The sequence below is a fragment of the Piliocolobus tephrosceles genome, chromosome 1, assembly GCF_002776525.5.
Source record: "Piliocolobus tephrosceles isolate RC106 chromosome 1, ASM277652v3, whole genome shotgun sequence".
Taxonomy (NCBI): Eukaryota; Metazoa; Chordata; class Mammalia; order Primates; family Cercopithecidae; genus Piliocolobus; species Piliocolobus tephrosceles.
The window spans coordinates 203,740,099-203,753,548 of record NC_045434.1 but is presented as its reverse complement, the minus strand read 5'-3'; the positions used below and the strand labels follow the sequence as shown (position 1 = coordinate 203,753,548).

At 54.3% G+C, this 13,450-nt stretch overlaps 1 protein-coding gene across 1 annotated transcript in view; it reads right to left on the bottom strand.

Annotated features, from left to right (window-relative positions):
* IFFO2 (intermediate filament family orphan 2) overlaps positions 1-13,129 on the bottom strand; it is a 50,042-nt gene extending 36,913 nt beyond the window's left edge. The window contains exon 1 of the mRNA XM_023219827.2: positions 12,127-13,129. Within this exon, the coding sequence (XP_023075595.1) occupies positions 12,127-12,791 (665 nt within the window). The 5' untranslated portion in view covers positions 12,792-13,129. The remainder of the gene's footprint in view (positions 1-12,126) is intronic.
* Between the last annotated feature and the right edge of the window lie 321 nt (positions 13,130-13,450).

Sequence of the window (13,450 nt, the reverse complement as noted above, 5' to 3'; positions counted from 1 at the left end):
CCTTCCCAGTCACCCTGTGCTGACAGTCTGCTCGAGAAGAGAGGGGACATGACCTCCTCCTCGCTGCCCAGGCAGCTCTACTGGGGAGAGGAAGTGCTCGGAACACAAAAGGCCAGTCTTCAGCCAAAGGGGGAGGGAGCAGGCAGTTCTCACTGTGCCCCGTTTTCCGTTTGCATGAGATGGGATGGAATGATGAGACCCACAGGGTGTTGGTGAGCCTGGCCCAGGAAAGGCTGCCCTGTCTCCTCATCTCCCGGGTAAGCCCTGGAGCTGGAAGGCTTGAGAACTTTGCCTAGAATGTTGGAGTTGGGTGAACCATAGAGGCTGATCCTTCATTCCCCACAAAAGCTAGCTATGTTTCCAGAGCTCCTTGTCTGGGGATGTGGCCTGACAAATAGTACTTTGGGATTTGCACATGTTTTTATATGTACAAATTGGGGCCTGGGGGCTGGTGGGAGCCAGGCCAAGGCAGGAGGGAGGGAGCGGTAACAGCTGAGGGGCCGGCGGCACACTTAGCACTCTGCAGGCAACATCAAATCCTTGCAACCTCATCAGCTAAGACTGTCATCCCCATTTTACAGATGAGAGAACTGAGGCTCAGAGCAGTAACACAACTCCAAGCAGTGTCACCTCAGAGCCAGAGCTCCCACCCAAGAGAAGGCCCAAATCACGGGCCAACAGGAAACATGAAGCAAAGCAAATGAAGCAATTTCTTTTTAATTCCCCACAATTGAATTATGTCTTAGGGCTCAGAAAAAGAATAACCTACAAGTTGGAGGTCCCTCAACTTGGCACCAGGTTAATTCTGGCTCTGCCAGCAGTAGCTTGCAGAGTTCAAGCCTTCAGTCTCCAAGTCAGATAAGTCCTGATGTTTTATTTTATATGATTATTATTATTATTATTTTGAGATGGAGTCTCATTCTGTCGCCCAGGTTGGAGTGCAGTGGCAAGATCTTGGCTCACCACAACCTCCACCTCGCAGGTTCAAGACATTCTCCTGCCTCTGCCTCCCAAGTAGCTGGGATAACAGGCGCGTGCCACCACACCCGGCAAATTTTAAGTCCTAATGTTTTAAATACTAATATTTTCTTTAAAGGCAAGCGTGAAAGCAACTGCAATGTAATATCAAGACTCGGCCAGGCATGGTGGCTCATATCTGTAATCCCAGCACTTTGGGAGGCCAAGGCAGAAGGATCACTTCAGGCCAGGAGTTCAAGACCAGCCCTGGCAACATAGCGAGACCCTTATCTCAACAAAAATTATTTAAAAAAAAAAAAAGTTAGCTGGGTGTAGTGGTGTGTGCCTGTAGTCCTAGCTCCTTGGGAGGCCGAGGCAGGAGGATTGCTTGTGCCCAAAACAAGAAAGAAAGGGAGAGGAAAGGAGAGCAAGACAGAAAATGAGAGCCAAGAAGAGCATGAGGAGGGAGGAGGGGACAAGACAGGGAAGAAGCAAGCACAGGACAGGCCAAGTTCTGGCAGTGCCAGGCTCAAGCCCAGGAACCAGGAGCAGCTCCACACTGTGTCCCGCACAGCAGCTCAACTCCAGGCTCTTGTACAAGCTGTCCTCTCTATCTGGAGCACTCTTTCTCCTTCTCTTCCACTCTTACTGAACCTTCCAAAAACAACCTAGGTGATGTCACCTCCAGGAAGCCTTCCTTGACTGGCTCTAAACTGGCTTGGGTACCTTCCAGAATCCCTGGGTTTGGGGCACCCCAGGGTCTCACCAGTGTCCCACCCAGACCTCCAAGACTCTCTGGTCCTGACTTTGCAACAAGCTTTCCCTAAAGCTTCCACTACCACCCCCAAGATGGCCTTCTGCCTATTACCACAGTGGGTCAGGGGCAAAAAGCGGGTGCCAGTGGGCCCTGGGAAGATGGGCTGACCCTATACAGAGAGGAGGATTCTCTGCCAGGGAATTTCACAAGGTCTACTTAGACCAGTAGCTCTTCCCCTCCCCCAAGACAGCAAACAGGCGGCAGCGAGCCAAGAACCGTCTTAAATAACCCAAGTAATAAAGATGGCCAATTAAGAGGGCGGAAGGCGCTGTCTCCACTGCAGGGGCCTCTCTCCATCGAGCAGCAGATGAGCAGGGTCTGTGTGAACACACATCCCAGAGTCGGAGCACGCAGTCCAGAGAGCGCTGAGCAAGCATCTCAGAGACAGGCCCCACCCCCAGCACGGCCACGTGGAGGGGCTCCTGCCAGGGCAAAGGCCCAAATGCCATTCGATTCCTGCTCAGCTCCTCTCCCCAGAACCCCCAGCCTTATTTAGTGATTTTTGCCACGGCAGCCGGAATCAGAGCACGATCATCACACTTGCCTTCCATGCAACGTGACCATTCCCACTTTCCAGGTAAGAAACAGAGGCTCAGGGAGGCAAAGTGACTCTCCCGAGGTCTCAGAGCTGACAGGCAGCAGAAATATACGCTGCAGGTTCCTCTCTTCCCAGCTTTTGGGTTCCACATGAAGCTTCTCCCCTAAGCTGTCTAACATAGCAGGTTGCTGTCCAACATCCCATCCCAGGATTCAGGGGAGGTGTGAATGTAAAGGCAAGAGAGGACAAGACATTGCATGGAGCTTCACAGAGCTTCAGGCTGCACAGGAAGTTGGAAAAGAAACCTCAGTGCGGGTAGAGCTCAGGACTCCCAAGGATTTAGTTCCTACAGGCACTCCACTTGCCAGTTTTCAAAGTGCTCCACAGCTATCATTTTAGACGGTCTTCCAAACAGCATCATGAGGTCAGATTTATTACTCCCATTTCATCGAAGTGAAAACTGAGGCTCAAGCAGGAAAACTGCTTGCAATGGGCACGGCCCTTTCTGGTACTGCACTGGTTTAAGGTTGGAACTGGAGCCTGACTTTCTGGGGTCAGATCTGGGCTTGCCACTTTCTTTTTTTGTTGTTGTTTTTCTGTTTTCTGTTTTTTGTTTTTTGAGATGGAGTCTCACTCTGTCGCCCAGGCTGGAGTGCAGTGGTGCGATCTTGGCTCACTGCAACCTCCACCCTCCAAGTTCCAGTGATTCTCCTGCCTCAGGGTCCTGAGTAGCCAGGATTACAGGCGCCTGCCACCTCGCCTGGCTAATTTTATTTATTTTTTTGTAGAGACGGAGTTTCACCATCTTGACCAGGCTGGTCTTGAACTCCTGACCTCATGATCCACCTGCCTCAGCCTCCCAAAGTGCCGGGATTACAGGCGTGAGCCACCACACCCAGCCTGGGCTTGCCACTTTCAAGGTGTCTTGGCCCAGTTCCCTCCCCTGTCTCTGTGGCTCAGTTTTAGCATCTCTAAAATGGGCTAACGACAGTACCCAACTCACAGGGTTATTAGAGCTTCCATGAATTAAATGTTTGCAAACCGCTTTGAATGAAGTCTGGCAAAGAGTAAATGTTGTATAAATATTTAATGAAATTCATTAACGAATACATGTTTATTGTGCTCCTACTATCCACAAGCACTGTTGGAGAAGGTACTGGGCACATGCTGTTATCACGTGATGCTGCCACATGGCATGACACATTTGTCTATGTCCCCAGATTCTGAGTTATCGAGGGCAGGGGCCTGGCCCATGGTGGGTGTTGAGCCACTGTTCTGAGAACACCACCTCTTTGGCTCCTCAGACATCCACACCCGGCAGTCTCATCTTCCCCAACAAGAGGCACCAAATGATTGTAACAACTTCCCTGTTCCCTGGCGAAGTTCACAGCACTGACTGAAAGCAAAAGCTAGGGAGACTCCAGCCCAGGGTGGAGGCGAGCTCCCAAATAGCCACCAGAGCGCCCAAGGCCCTCTGCTGCTGGTGATACGTGGATGAGAACCTCTGGCTGGCTGCTGCCCTGAGGACACTCAGGGGCCGGGCAAGATAAATAGAGCATTAATTCAGAGTCTGAGATCCACAGCCTGCCCCAGCTTTGCTAGACGACATTTCACAGAAGTGAAAACTGAGGCTCACAGCAGGAAAGCGGCTTGCAATGGGCATGGCCCTTTCCGGGTACAGCACACGATAAAGGTTGGATGTGGAGCCTGACTTTCAAGTTACTTCTCCTCTCTGAGCCTCAGTTTCCATCCTGCAGTGCCACCACCGGGTTTAATGAGACCTCATGGAAATCACCAGATGGGTCATAATATGTGTTCCCTGTTCCCCAACTCTTCCCCTGCCAGCCCTGCCAGCCCCCAGTGAGACCTTCTCCAAAGAGCAGGGGCCTGGACAGGCCTGCTACAGTGGCCCGGGAGCCTCATCTGCCTGCTACTGCCAGTGATTCATTTGCTTTCTCAAGAAATAATTACTGTAAAGTGACAGCAGGGAATCTTCCCAGAGCAGCAGCCGCCTCCTGTTCTGCCACCCGCCGTGGCAATATTGTGACAGGTGCTGGGGAGACCCTGTGCCTCCTGCCTGCCTCCTCACCCGGAGCCAGCCTTCGCCACCCTCCAGGGACACGGGACAAGGCCACCTCCTGGGAGGAGCACTGACCTTGGGGTCCAGAGAACCAGACGGACTCATGGCGAGATTTGGGACAGATGTCTTCACCTCTCTGAACCTCTTATTTGTAAAATGAGCATAATCACTTCCCACCTCTTGGGACTGCTCTCATAATTATCACTGCACCTAGCACAAAGTAGGTGCTCAATAAACAGGAGCATAAAGCCATATTGATTTATTTTCAAACCCTTTTGCAAAATGTTTTCCTACTGCACTGTTTGAATTGATTTTTACCTCCACCCTGGGAAGCAGAACTTGTAAGAAACCACACCCCCATTTTGGAGAGCAACAAACTGAGATGCAAGCGATTAGATGGCACGCACGGAATTGTGCTACGTTACGGAGAGAATGCAGTCTTCACAGGGTTGCTGGGCAAGCCCACTTTCCCACTGTCCCCATTCCCAGGTGGGCATAGTGAAGATCAGACCACACTGCAGGCAAACCCAGAGCAGAACCTGGGCTCCACGGACCCTCGAGAGAACCAGGCATTGCCATTTGCCAGGTTTACTGTTGGGTGACAACTACCCTCTCTTGTACCAGATCTAGAATGAGAAACCACATCCTGCCCAGGAAGCCAAGCGCCCAGTGCCCAGTGTGGGCGGATACTCCCCTGGTGGGCAGGCGGCGGCAACGTCACAAACCTTTAGCAGCCTCCCATCTGGCCTGGAATTTTCTAAGCACCTCACAGTCTGGCAATGTTCAAAGGGCTGTGCAACCCACAGATGCTGCCAGCAAAGGGCACGGGACACCCTCTCCCAGTTTCCAGCTTGGTTCTCAACCTCTGCCCACCCCATAGGGCCAGCACAGCTCAGCCTCTGTAGGGCACCCACTCTCTGCCCTGTGAAATCATTCTGAATTTGACCATTTACACACACTGTGCTGTAGCTAGGTGAGCCTGTCTACTTCTTCCACAACCTCTAGACACAGAGTTTAGCATCCCTGTTTTACAGATGAAGAAACTGAGGCTCGAGAGGCAGTGACTAGCCCAAGCTCACTCGGCTTTTAACTCCTGCCCTGGGGCCCCAACACCCAGCACTGCCAGGCTTGGGGGTTCATTCAAACTTTGAACTTTGGCCCAGACCTTCTGATTCCAAGTACAGGCCATCCCCTCCATATGCAGCCGAATCCCTGGACGTGGTCTATGTCGTCGGTCTTCTGTCTCATCCTCCTGGAGACCTACTAGCTCACAGCAGTCAGACACAGAGGCCTCCCTGCTGCATGAGTATTTACTCAGCATGGACCTTGGCCAGGTCCTGGCTGGGCTCTGCCAGTGGGAGACGAAGCCAGAGCTGGAGCCGGCCCCCACAGAGCTTCCAGTCGATGCAGGGGCAGACACATGCCAGATAGTTACAATTCCGGGTGTGGAGGGCTGTGATGTGGGAGGTGGTGGGCGCTCAGGACCGCCTGACAGCAGAAAGTCAGGAAAAAGCAACACAACCCTAATCCTGAGTACAGGGACGTGACAGGGCTGCCTCCTTCCCGTCCCGGGCCTTCAGCCATCCGTGACATAGGAAATAAATGGAACGCCAGCCGGCTTTCACCTCTCAATGCGATCAAAAGCCAGGACTGCAAATGCAAAGCCCACAGCCTCCGGTGTCACTGACACATGGCACAGTTTAAATCAATTCTCCTGGAAGGCATCGCATCTTGTTGCAGCAAAGGGCGTGTTCAAATTCCGGGTCTACCCTTCTGTGTCCTTCAAACACAGTCATGTGTGGGGATGCGAGCTACAGGACTGAACGGAGAGCCTGGTGTGTGCATCTGCATGTGTGTGGAGTGTGTGTGTGTGTATGTACATGTGTGTGAGACTGTGCATACACGTGGGGGGAAGGGGGACCAAGGGGCCCCGCATCCGGTCTCGTTCGCCAAGGCAAAGCCCCGCCTCACATTCCTCTGAGAAGGAATCTTCAGCGTCAGCTGTCTCCCTGCTTCCTTTTCTTTTCTGGGACCTCATTCTCCTCCGCCTAGCTTGAGGCTCTGAGAATCACTCCCAAATTTGTCCCCAGTGAGAATGCCAACCCAGCCAAGGGATTCTGTAATATAGTTCTCAAGAGACCCGAGGCGCTAGATGGAGGGGTTTGTGTATTTCTCTTAAAGGAAGTTGGGAGAAAGGGCTGGGGGATGGCGAGAGATTTCCGGAGGCACAAATCAACGGCTAAGAGTAGGTCAAACAGCCTTCTTAGATGCTGGACAAAGAAGCAGCCCTTTCCCTCCACCCCCAACACCACCTCTGGCGCCTCCATGGGACAGAGAGAGCGGCAACGTGCCCTGAAATGGACTTGTTAGGCAGTCAGGGCCATGCTGAGAAATCCTTGTAAATTAAAGGAACAGCCTTTGCCAGGGGAAGGGGGCTGGGCTGGGGTGGGGGTAGGCATGCCCAAAACCTGCCAAGCCCCAGGTACCTTAACACCAGACCTCATTTGTTCCTTCTCAATCCCTGGGAGAGCGACAAGATGACCCCTCTTTTATAGAGGACAAAGCGGGGAGCTCCACGGGCAGCTTAGAGTGACCAAGCCACTTGCCCACGTTCACACAGACAGTGGCAGAGCCAGGATGTGAAACCTTGTTCCACCATCGAAGGCTGCCTCACTGGAAAATCAGAAATAAAGAATCCGTGTCAGTGCCAGCTTCAGAAATAACGAAAGTGTCAATGGGAGTGGCAAGGAACAAAGCCCTCAGCTTTCTATTCCAGGGCAGCATTCGAGCTTTGGGACATTCAGGGGCCAGCACCCACCTGCTTGAGGGCCCCCCTGGGGTGCGACGAGAACGGGCAGGGGACACTCCAGCTGACCCACCCACCATCCCTTTTTGGAGTCCTTCATTCCGGCCAACAGCCCAGCCCCTTCCGGCTCACAGTCAGAAATAGCTGTGACAAAAGTCCCTCCCATCCCAGAAAGTGGCTTTTTTAAAAAATGTTTCAAACAGACACACAAAAAGGTGGAAAGAACATAACAAAGCCTCGACTGCAGGAAGATGATGCGGGCATCACGTCGAGGTGGGGAGGCCAGCTCTGCACAGCAGATGGAAGGTCTGCCCAGTTCGGCACAGAGGGCCAGCCCCCTCTGGGCCTTGGTTTCCCCACCTTTAAAATGAAAGTACTCAGCTGAATCAGCAGTTTCTTTGTTTTCAAAAACTGCAGAACACTTTTTAAAATGGAATCTTTTTTGGACAATCTGGGAGTCAGAGAAGCATGGAGTTACGGTGGGCAACATGGGTCAAATCTCAGGTACTCAGCCTCCCACTGTCCCCGAAGTCTCCCAAGGCGCCCTGCTATGGACTCCAGGGATCTAAAAAGCCCACTTGAAAACCACCAGGCTGAATGATCACAGTGGTCTCTCCAGGCTCCCAAACCACCCTCCAATCACCCCAGGCACCAGGAAAAAAGAAACCTAGGCTCCAGGCTGACTTCAACTGGGGGGCGCATACACTCAGCCCCTCGCACGGGAGGGAATGAGGCCAGCCAGCTGCAAATCACACTGGGCCTGAGGGGGCCAGGACGGCTGGACAGGCTTCTGGACAGGGGCACCAGGCCCTCAAAAGAGTCGCCCTGTCTGACAGGCAGCTAGGACAGCACTACCAGTGCCGGGCAACTTCCTCTACCAGCGCAGGGCAACTTCCTCTACCAGCCCAGAGCAACTTTGCAGCAGCTGTCAGGCTGGAGGGACCTTTTTCTTGACAACCTGAAAGCTTTCCTGCATCCTTCCTTGGAGCCAATGAAGAGAGGGGACACGGTTGAACCAGTTAAGCCGGGGGATGGGATGACCAGTACTGCCCATGCCTGGAGCCTGGACCCTAGTCATCTGGGGCAGAGACAAGAGAGGGAAGGGGAAGCCCAGAACAGAGAAAGGCTTCAGCGAACACACTGTGGTCTCCAGAGGCAGAAAGATCAGCCACGACGCGGGCCTCTTGAAGTCACTGACCTCAAGTAGAGAGCGAGCTGAGAGAGATCACCTACAGGAACTCCTGCATGTAAAGGTGGAGGATCTGAGGCCCAGAGAGGGCAGCGGTTGGCCAGAGGTCACACAGCACCTAGTGGCAGAGCTGGACCTAAAGTCCAAGTCTCCTGGATGCCAACTCGGGGAACTCTCCACTGTTGAGTTCAGATAAACTCAGTGGGAATCTCCAGGGAAAAGCCCCCAGCTTGCAAAGTCAGAACAGGATATTTTAGTGGCCCTGGGTGGTGACAGAGTAGAGATGTTTGTTTTGGTTTCCAAATCAACGCTTGACAACCTTGTCCTCATTGCGGCTTCAGCGACCACATTTCCCACGTGGTAGAGACCTGGTTGGGCCAAGGGAAAACCAAAGCAGTGGTGACTGGGGCCAGGGCCCAGGCACCCCAGGCCAGGGGCTGTGGTTTGGGTTGGTGTTTCCAAAGCACGGTTCGTGGACCACTGATGGCACATGAGATGATGCTAGGTGGTATACGGTTGATGTTTGAAATTTAAAATATATTGAATACCTGGGTGGATTCATAAACAAAATATGGTCTATACTACAGAGGAATATTTTTTGCTATAAAAAGGAACAGCCTACGGATACATGCTACAACATGGATGAACTTCAAAAAAACATTCTCTAACTGAAAAAAGCCAAACACAAAGACTACAGAGTGTATGATTCTATTTCTATGAAATGTCCGGAAAAGGCCAATTTCTAGAAAGACAGCAGGTCCGTGATTACCTGGGCTGGTCTTGGAATGGGAATTTTCTGTAAATGGACATGAAGGATCTTTTTGGGGGATTCTAAAATGGAATTGTAATGACTGCACGACTCTGTGAATTTGACTTGTACACTTAAAATGGGCAGCTTTTGTGATCTGTAAGTTGTACCTCAATGAAGTTGTTAAAATATTTTATGTAAGTAATAGCACAGGTGGTAGTACATAGACGTGGCCAGAAATCATGAAGGTGGAACTCTATAAGTCTCCGGCCTGAAGATCGCTGAGTTTCACATCCCAAGTTGTCCTTTGGGGAAGCAAGTGGGGGTCTCTGGAGCTGCAGGTTCCTCCAGGTGGACCAGGGAAACCCTGTTTCCCTTCTGGGCATCACTGCTTGGAGTTCTGTGATAGACATCCTGGGATGATTTAAAACCCTTTGTGGCCACAACAGTACAGGCAGACACCTGGGTCTCATCCCTTAGATGGTGACTTCTCTTATGGCCAGGGGATCAGCAGCGGGCTGGGAGCACAAACTCAGATTTATATATTGCCAAGGCTGGGAAGACCCTTTGAGATCATCTAGCCCAGTGGTTTTTCAAGTTTTTAAAAAATGTTTATCAAACGTCTGCCCTCCTTCCCAAAGAAAATTCTTAGGAGGTACCCAAAACATACTATTAACAAGTTAGTGTGTTAGTGGAACCCAATGAGTTAATATTAAGAACTTAAAGGTGAGTGAGCACATTTTTATAACTGTATTGATGTCTTAATGTTATTTTAAATGATCATTTTTGTTAGATATTCAAGGAACCCCTAAAGCATCTCTAAGAAAGCCTGGCTCAAGGACTGCAATTCTAACCCACCTACCTCACTTCACAGGTGGGGAAACTGAGGCTCCAGGAAAGGAGTATACTTGCTTTGGAAAAACTCAACGTAAGTCTTGAGTCAGCTTCAGAAAAAACATGGAAGAAGAGGTGTGCACGCATCCCAGAAGGGCGGGAAGAGAGACGCCTACCTGCACTCCACCTGTCTCAGCAGCACCATCTCATTCCAGGCCAGCGCCAGAAGCTGACATCACACCCCACACCCTGGGTGCAACTTGAATAGATCATTGCTCAATGCCAACCCATCTCCCTCCAAGACTGGGCACGGTTTTTCCATCACCTGAGTAGCCAGGTCCAAAAAGCATACACACAATAAAACAAACACAACACAAGCCTAAGGCATGACGACACGATCAACAGCGGCAGACAGGAGGGCCCGGCCCATCCCTCCCCAGTTGCACCATCGAGAGCAAGTGCCTGTTTCCCTAGCCTGCCCCAATGACATTGACCATGAGGGGTGGAGCGGTGGCCTCTATGTGGCAAGGCACCAGGTGGGCCATTCTCAAGTCCTCCAGAGAAAGAGGTAACCCAGGAGAGAGGGCACCATGTGGGCCATTCTCAAGTACCTCCAGAGAAAGAGGTAACCCAGGAGAGAAGCCCATCTCCCAGCGGAGTGTAAGACCCACCCCCAGGAAGCGAGGCGCTGCATGAGAGAGCTTGAGGACTCTCAGTGTTTCTACTCCCCGCTAGCTTGACAAAGTGCCCATCAGCTTGATTACTTTATACCTTCCAAAGAGCATCACCATCCTGCTCTCCCCACGAGCAACTGTGGGCAGATTTTATTATTCCCGTTTCTCTGATGAGCAAACAGGATTTCAAGTGGTTTGATAATCTCACCAGCAGGTATAAGGCTGGCATTTGAATCCTACCCAGTTGCTAGCCTGTCCAATGGGAGAATAAGGAAGGAGACCTATGCCCAGCTCCCTGGGCAGACCTTTAGAGATGGAAGGAAGGGTCCCTCTCAGTACATCCTCCAAGCCCTGGAGTTCAGAGCCAGTAACTCCCAGTGGAAGGCTGCCCGTGCCTGGAACAGCGACTGCCAGGGCCAGTGGGCCCCTCCCCCAGCCAGGTCTGAGATGCCAGACAGACCCCTCTCCTCTTATGGGAAGAGGAGGAGGATAGGAGACCCCTCTCCTCTTATCAGAAAGCCAAGCAGACAGTATTGTTGGCCAGACTGCAGGCAGGAAGCAATGGCAGTTTCCCAGCTGGGGAATCTGAGCTGGGCAGGAATGCACTGGCCAGTCCTGCAGAGTCTGGACCCCAGTTCTAGCCAGAGATGGTGGTCTCAGTCCATTCAATGTCCAGTCTCCAGCCCAACGTTATCTTCTCCTGGGGGCTTTTAAGGCTGAGTTTGTTAGGGCTCAATAAACCATGAAACTCAGGGAGTGGGGAGAAGAGGGATGAAAGGAGGCATTTTATAAAAGCTTGTGAGCAGTCTGCTATAGTTGTGGTTATCCAACCCAGCCAGCTGGACGTTACAGAGCTGGAGCAAGACGGCAGACGCTGGCCCCAGGGGGCAGGGGCAGATCCATCCATTTTCAAACACATGATCTCATTTAATTCAAGAAATAAAAAGGCAGTGGGTTGGTTAGAGTTTTTCTTTTCATCTGTTGAGGGAGGGGAGCCTACTTCCTACTTCCTTGGGAAAAATACCTATGCTAGGAGACAGACTAGCCAGGAGTGGTTAAAATCTCTGGTTGAAATCCTGGTTTCACCACTCATTCGCCAAACCACCTTAGGCAAGTCACTTAGCATTTCTGCACCTCGGTTTCCTCATCTATAAGATGAGGATAAGTCTGCCTTACACGCTGTATTGTGCTGAGAATTAAATGAGATCACATAAAACACAGATTGTTATTATATCACCTAGAAAACAATGTGCCTAACCAGTGACGGCATCGAGGTGGCCCCCACGGTAGCCAGCGCCCACCCCCATCCTGGGATCTAGATAACTGGGCCTTTCTGGCATGTGTAAGGCACTCTGAAAACACAGCTTCCAGCCCACCTGCCAGGACCAGCTGCCCTCCCGGCCCCCGTCCCGCACACGCATTCCGCAGCAAGCTGGACCTGGGCGCCCCCTCCCAGGGCGGCGGGGGAGGGGCGGCCACTCACCTCCGCTTGTACTCGTCGCGCTCGCGCTTCACCTTGGCCAGCACGTTGTAGAGCGCGCGGATCTCCGGCGTGATGGTGTCGATCTGCACGCCCACGCCGTCGGGATGCACCCACGACACGCCGGGGCCCTGCACGGTCTCAACGCCGCCGCCGCCCGTGCGCCGCACCTGCGTGTAGCTCCAGATGGTCCCGGGCAGGCGGCCGTAGTGCTGCGGGTGCGAGCCGCCGCCGGGGGGCAGGCCGCCTAGGGCCACGGCATTGGCGTTGACGCCGGCCGCCGCGCCGCTGCCGAGGCCGTGCCCGCCGCCGGGCGCCGGGGGCCGCAGCAGCTCGGGCCCGGTCTGCACGGCCTGCTCGCGGGAGAAGGTCTTGTAGCGCAGCCGCCGCTCGCGCTCGCTCTGCTGCTGCTCCAGCTGCTTCTCCAGCAGCCGGTTGCGCCGCTCCAGCTCGTGCACCTTGGCCAGGAAGCAGCGGAAGCGCACGTTGAGCCCCTTCAGGAGGTGGATGTTGGAGCCCAGGTCGTCCCGCAGCGCCGCCGTCACCGGCGACGGACCCGGCCCGGCCCCGCCGCCGCCGCCGCCCCCGCCAGGGCAGCCCCCGCCGCCGCCGCCCGGCGGGCAGCCGAAGGCCAAGGCCATCTCCCCGAACAGCAGCGAGTTCACCATGCGCCGGCTGCGCGGCTCAGGGCCCCGGGCCCGCGGGTCCAGGTGCGGCTCCAGCTCCGGGCAGGGCTCCCGGCGCGGCCGGGCCAGGGTGGGCGCGGGCTCCAGCGCGGCCGGCCGGGCGGTTCCAGATGCGCGCCAGATGCGGCCTCCGCAGCGACGGCGGGACGGATGGCCCCGGATGCGGGCGCCGAGGCGAGAGAGGGCACTCGGCCGCTCCTTGGGATGCGGTGGAGGCCGCGGTATCTGCGCGGGGCCAGAAGGGTCGCGGGTCGCACCGCCTGGGCTGTCAGAGACGCTGTGGAGGGGCCGCGGCAGCCGCACGCAGAGGACTCTCGGCCGGTACTGCCCACTCTGCGGCGGGCCCCGCCCACTGCAGACACTGGCCCCGCCCTCGCCGCGGCCCCGCCCACCCCTCCTCCCTCTGCGGCGTTCCCCGAGCCAGAGGCTCCGCCCCACGAGGCCCGCAGCGCCGGGCCCCACCTACAGACCCTTGGCTCCGCCCACCGCCGGGTTCTCCCGCTTTCGCCGCAGCGTAGACTCCGCCCAGCTCCCCGGCGGGGCCACGCCCTCTCCTGCGTCTGGTCCTGCCTCCCCGCCGGGTGCCGATTCTCTGCTGGGGGACCCGGACCGCAGAGCTGCACCAGGGACCGAGTTAGCTG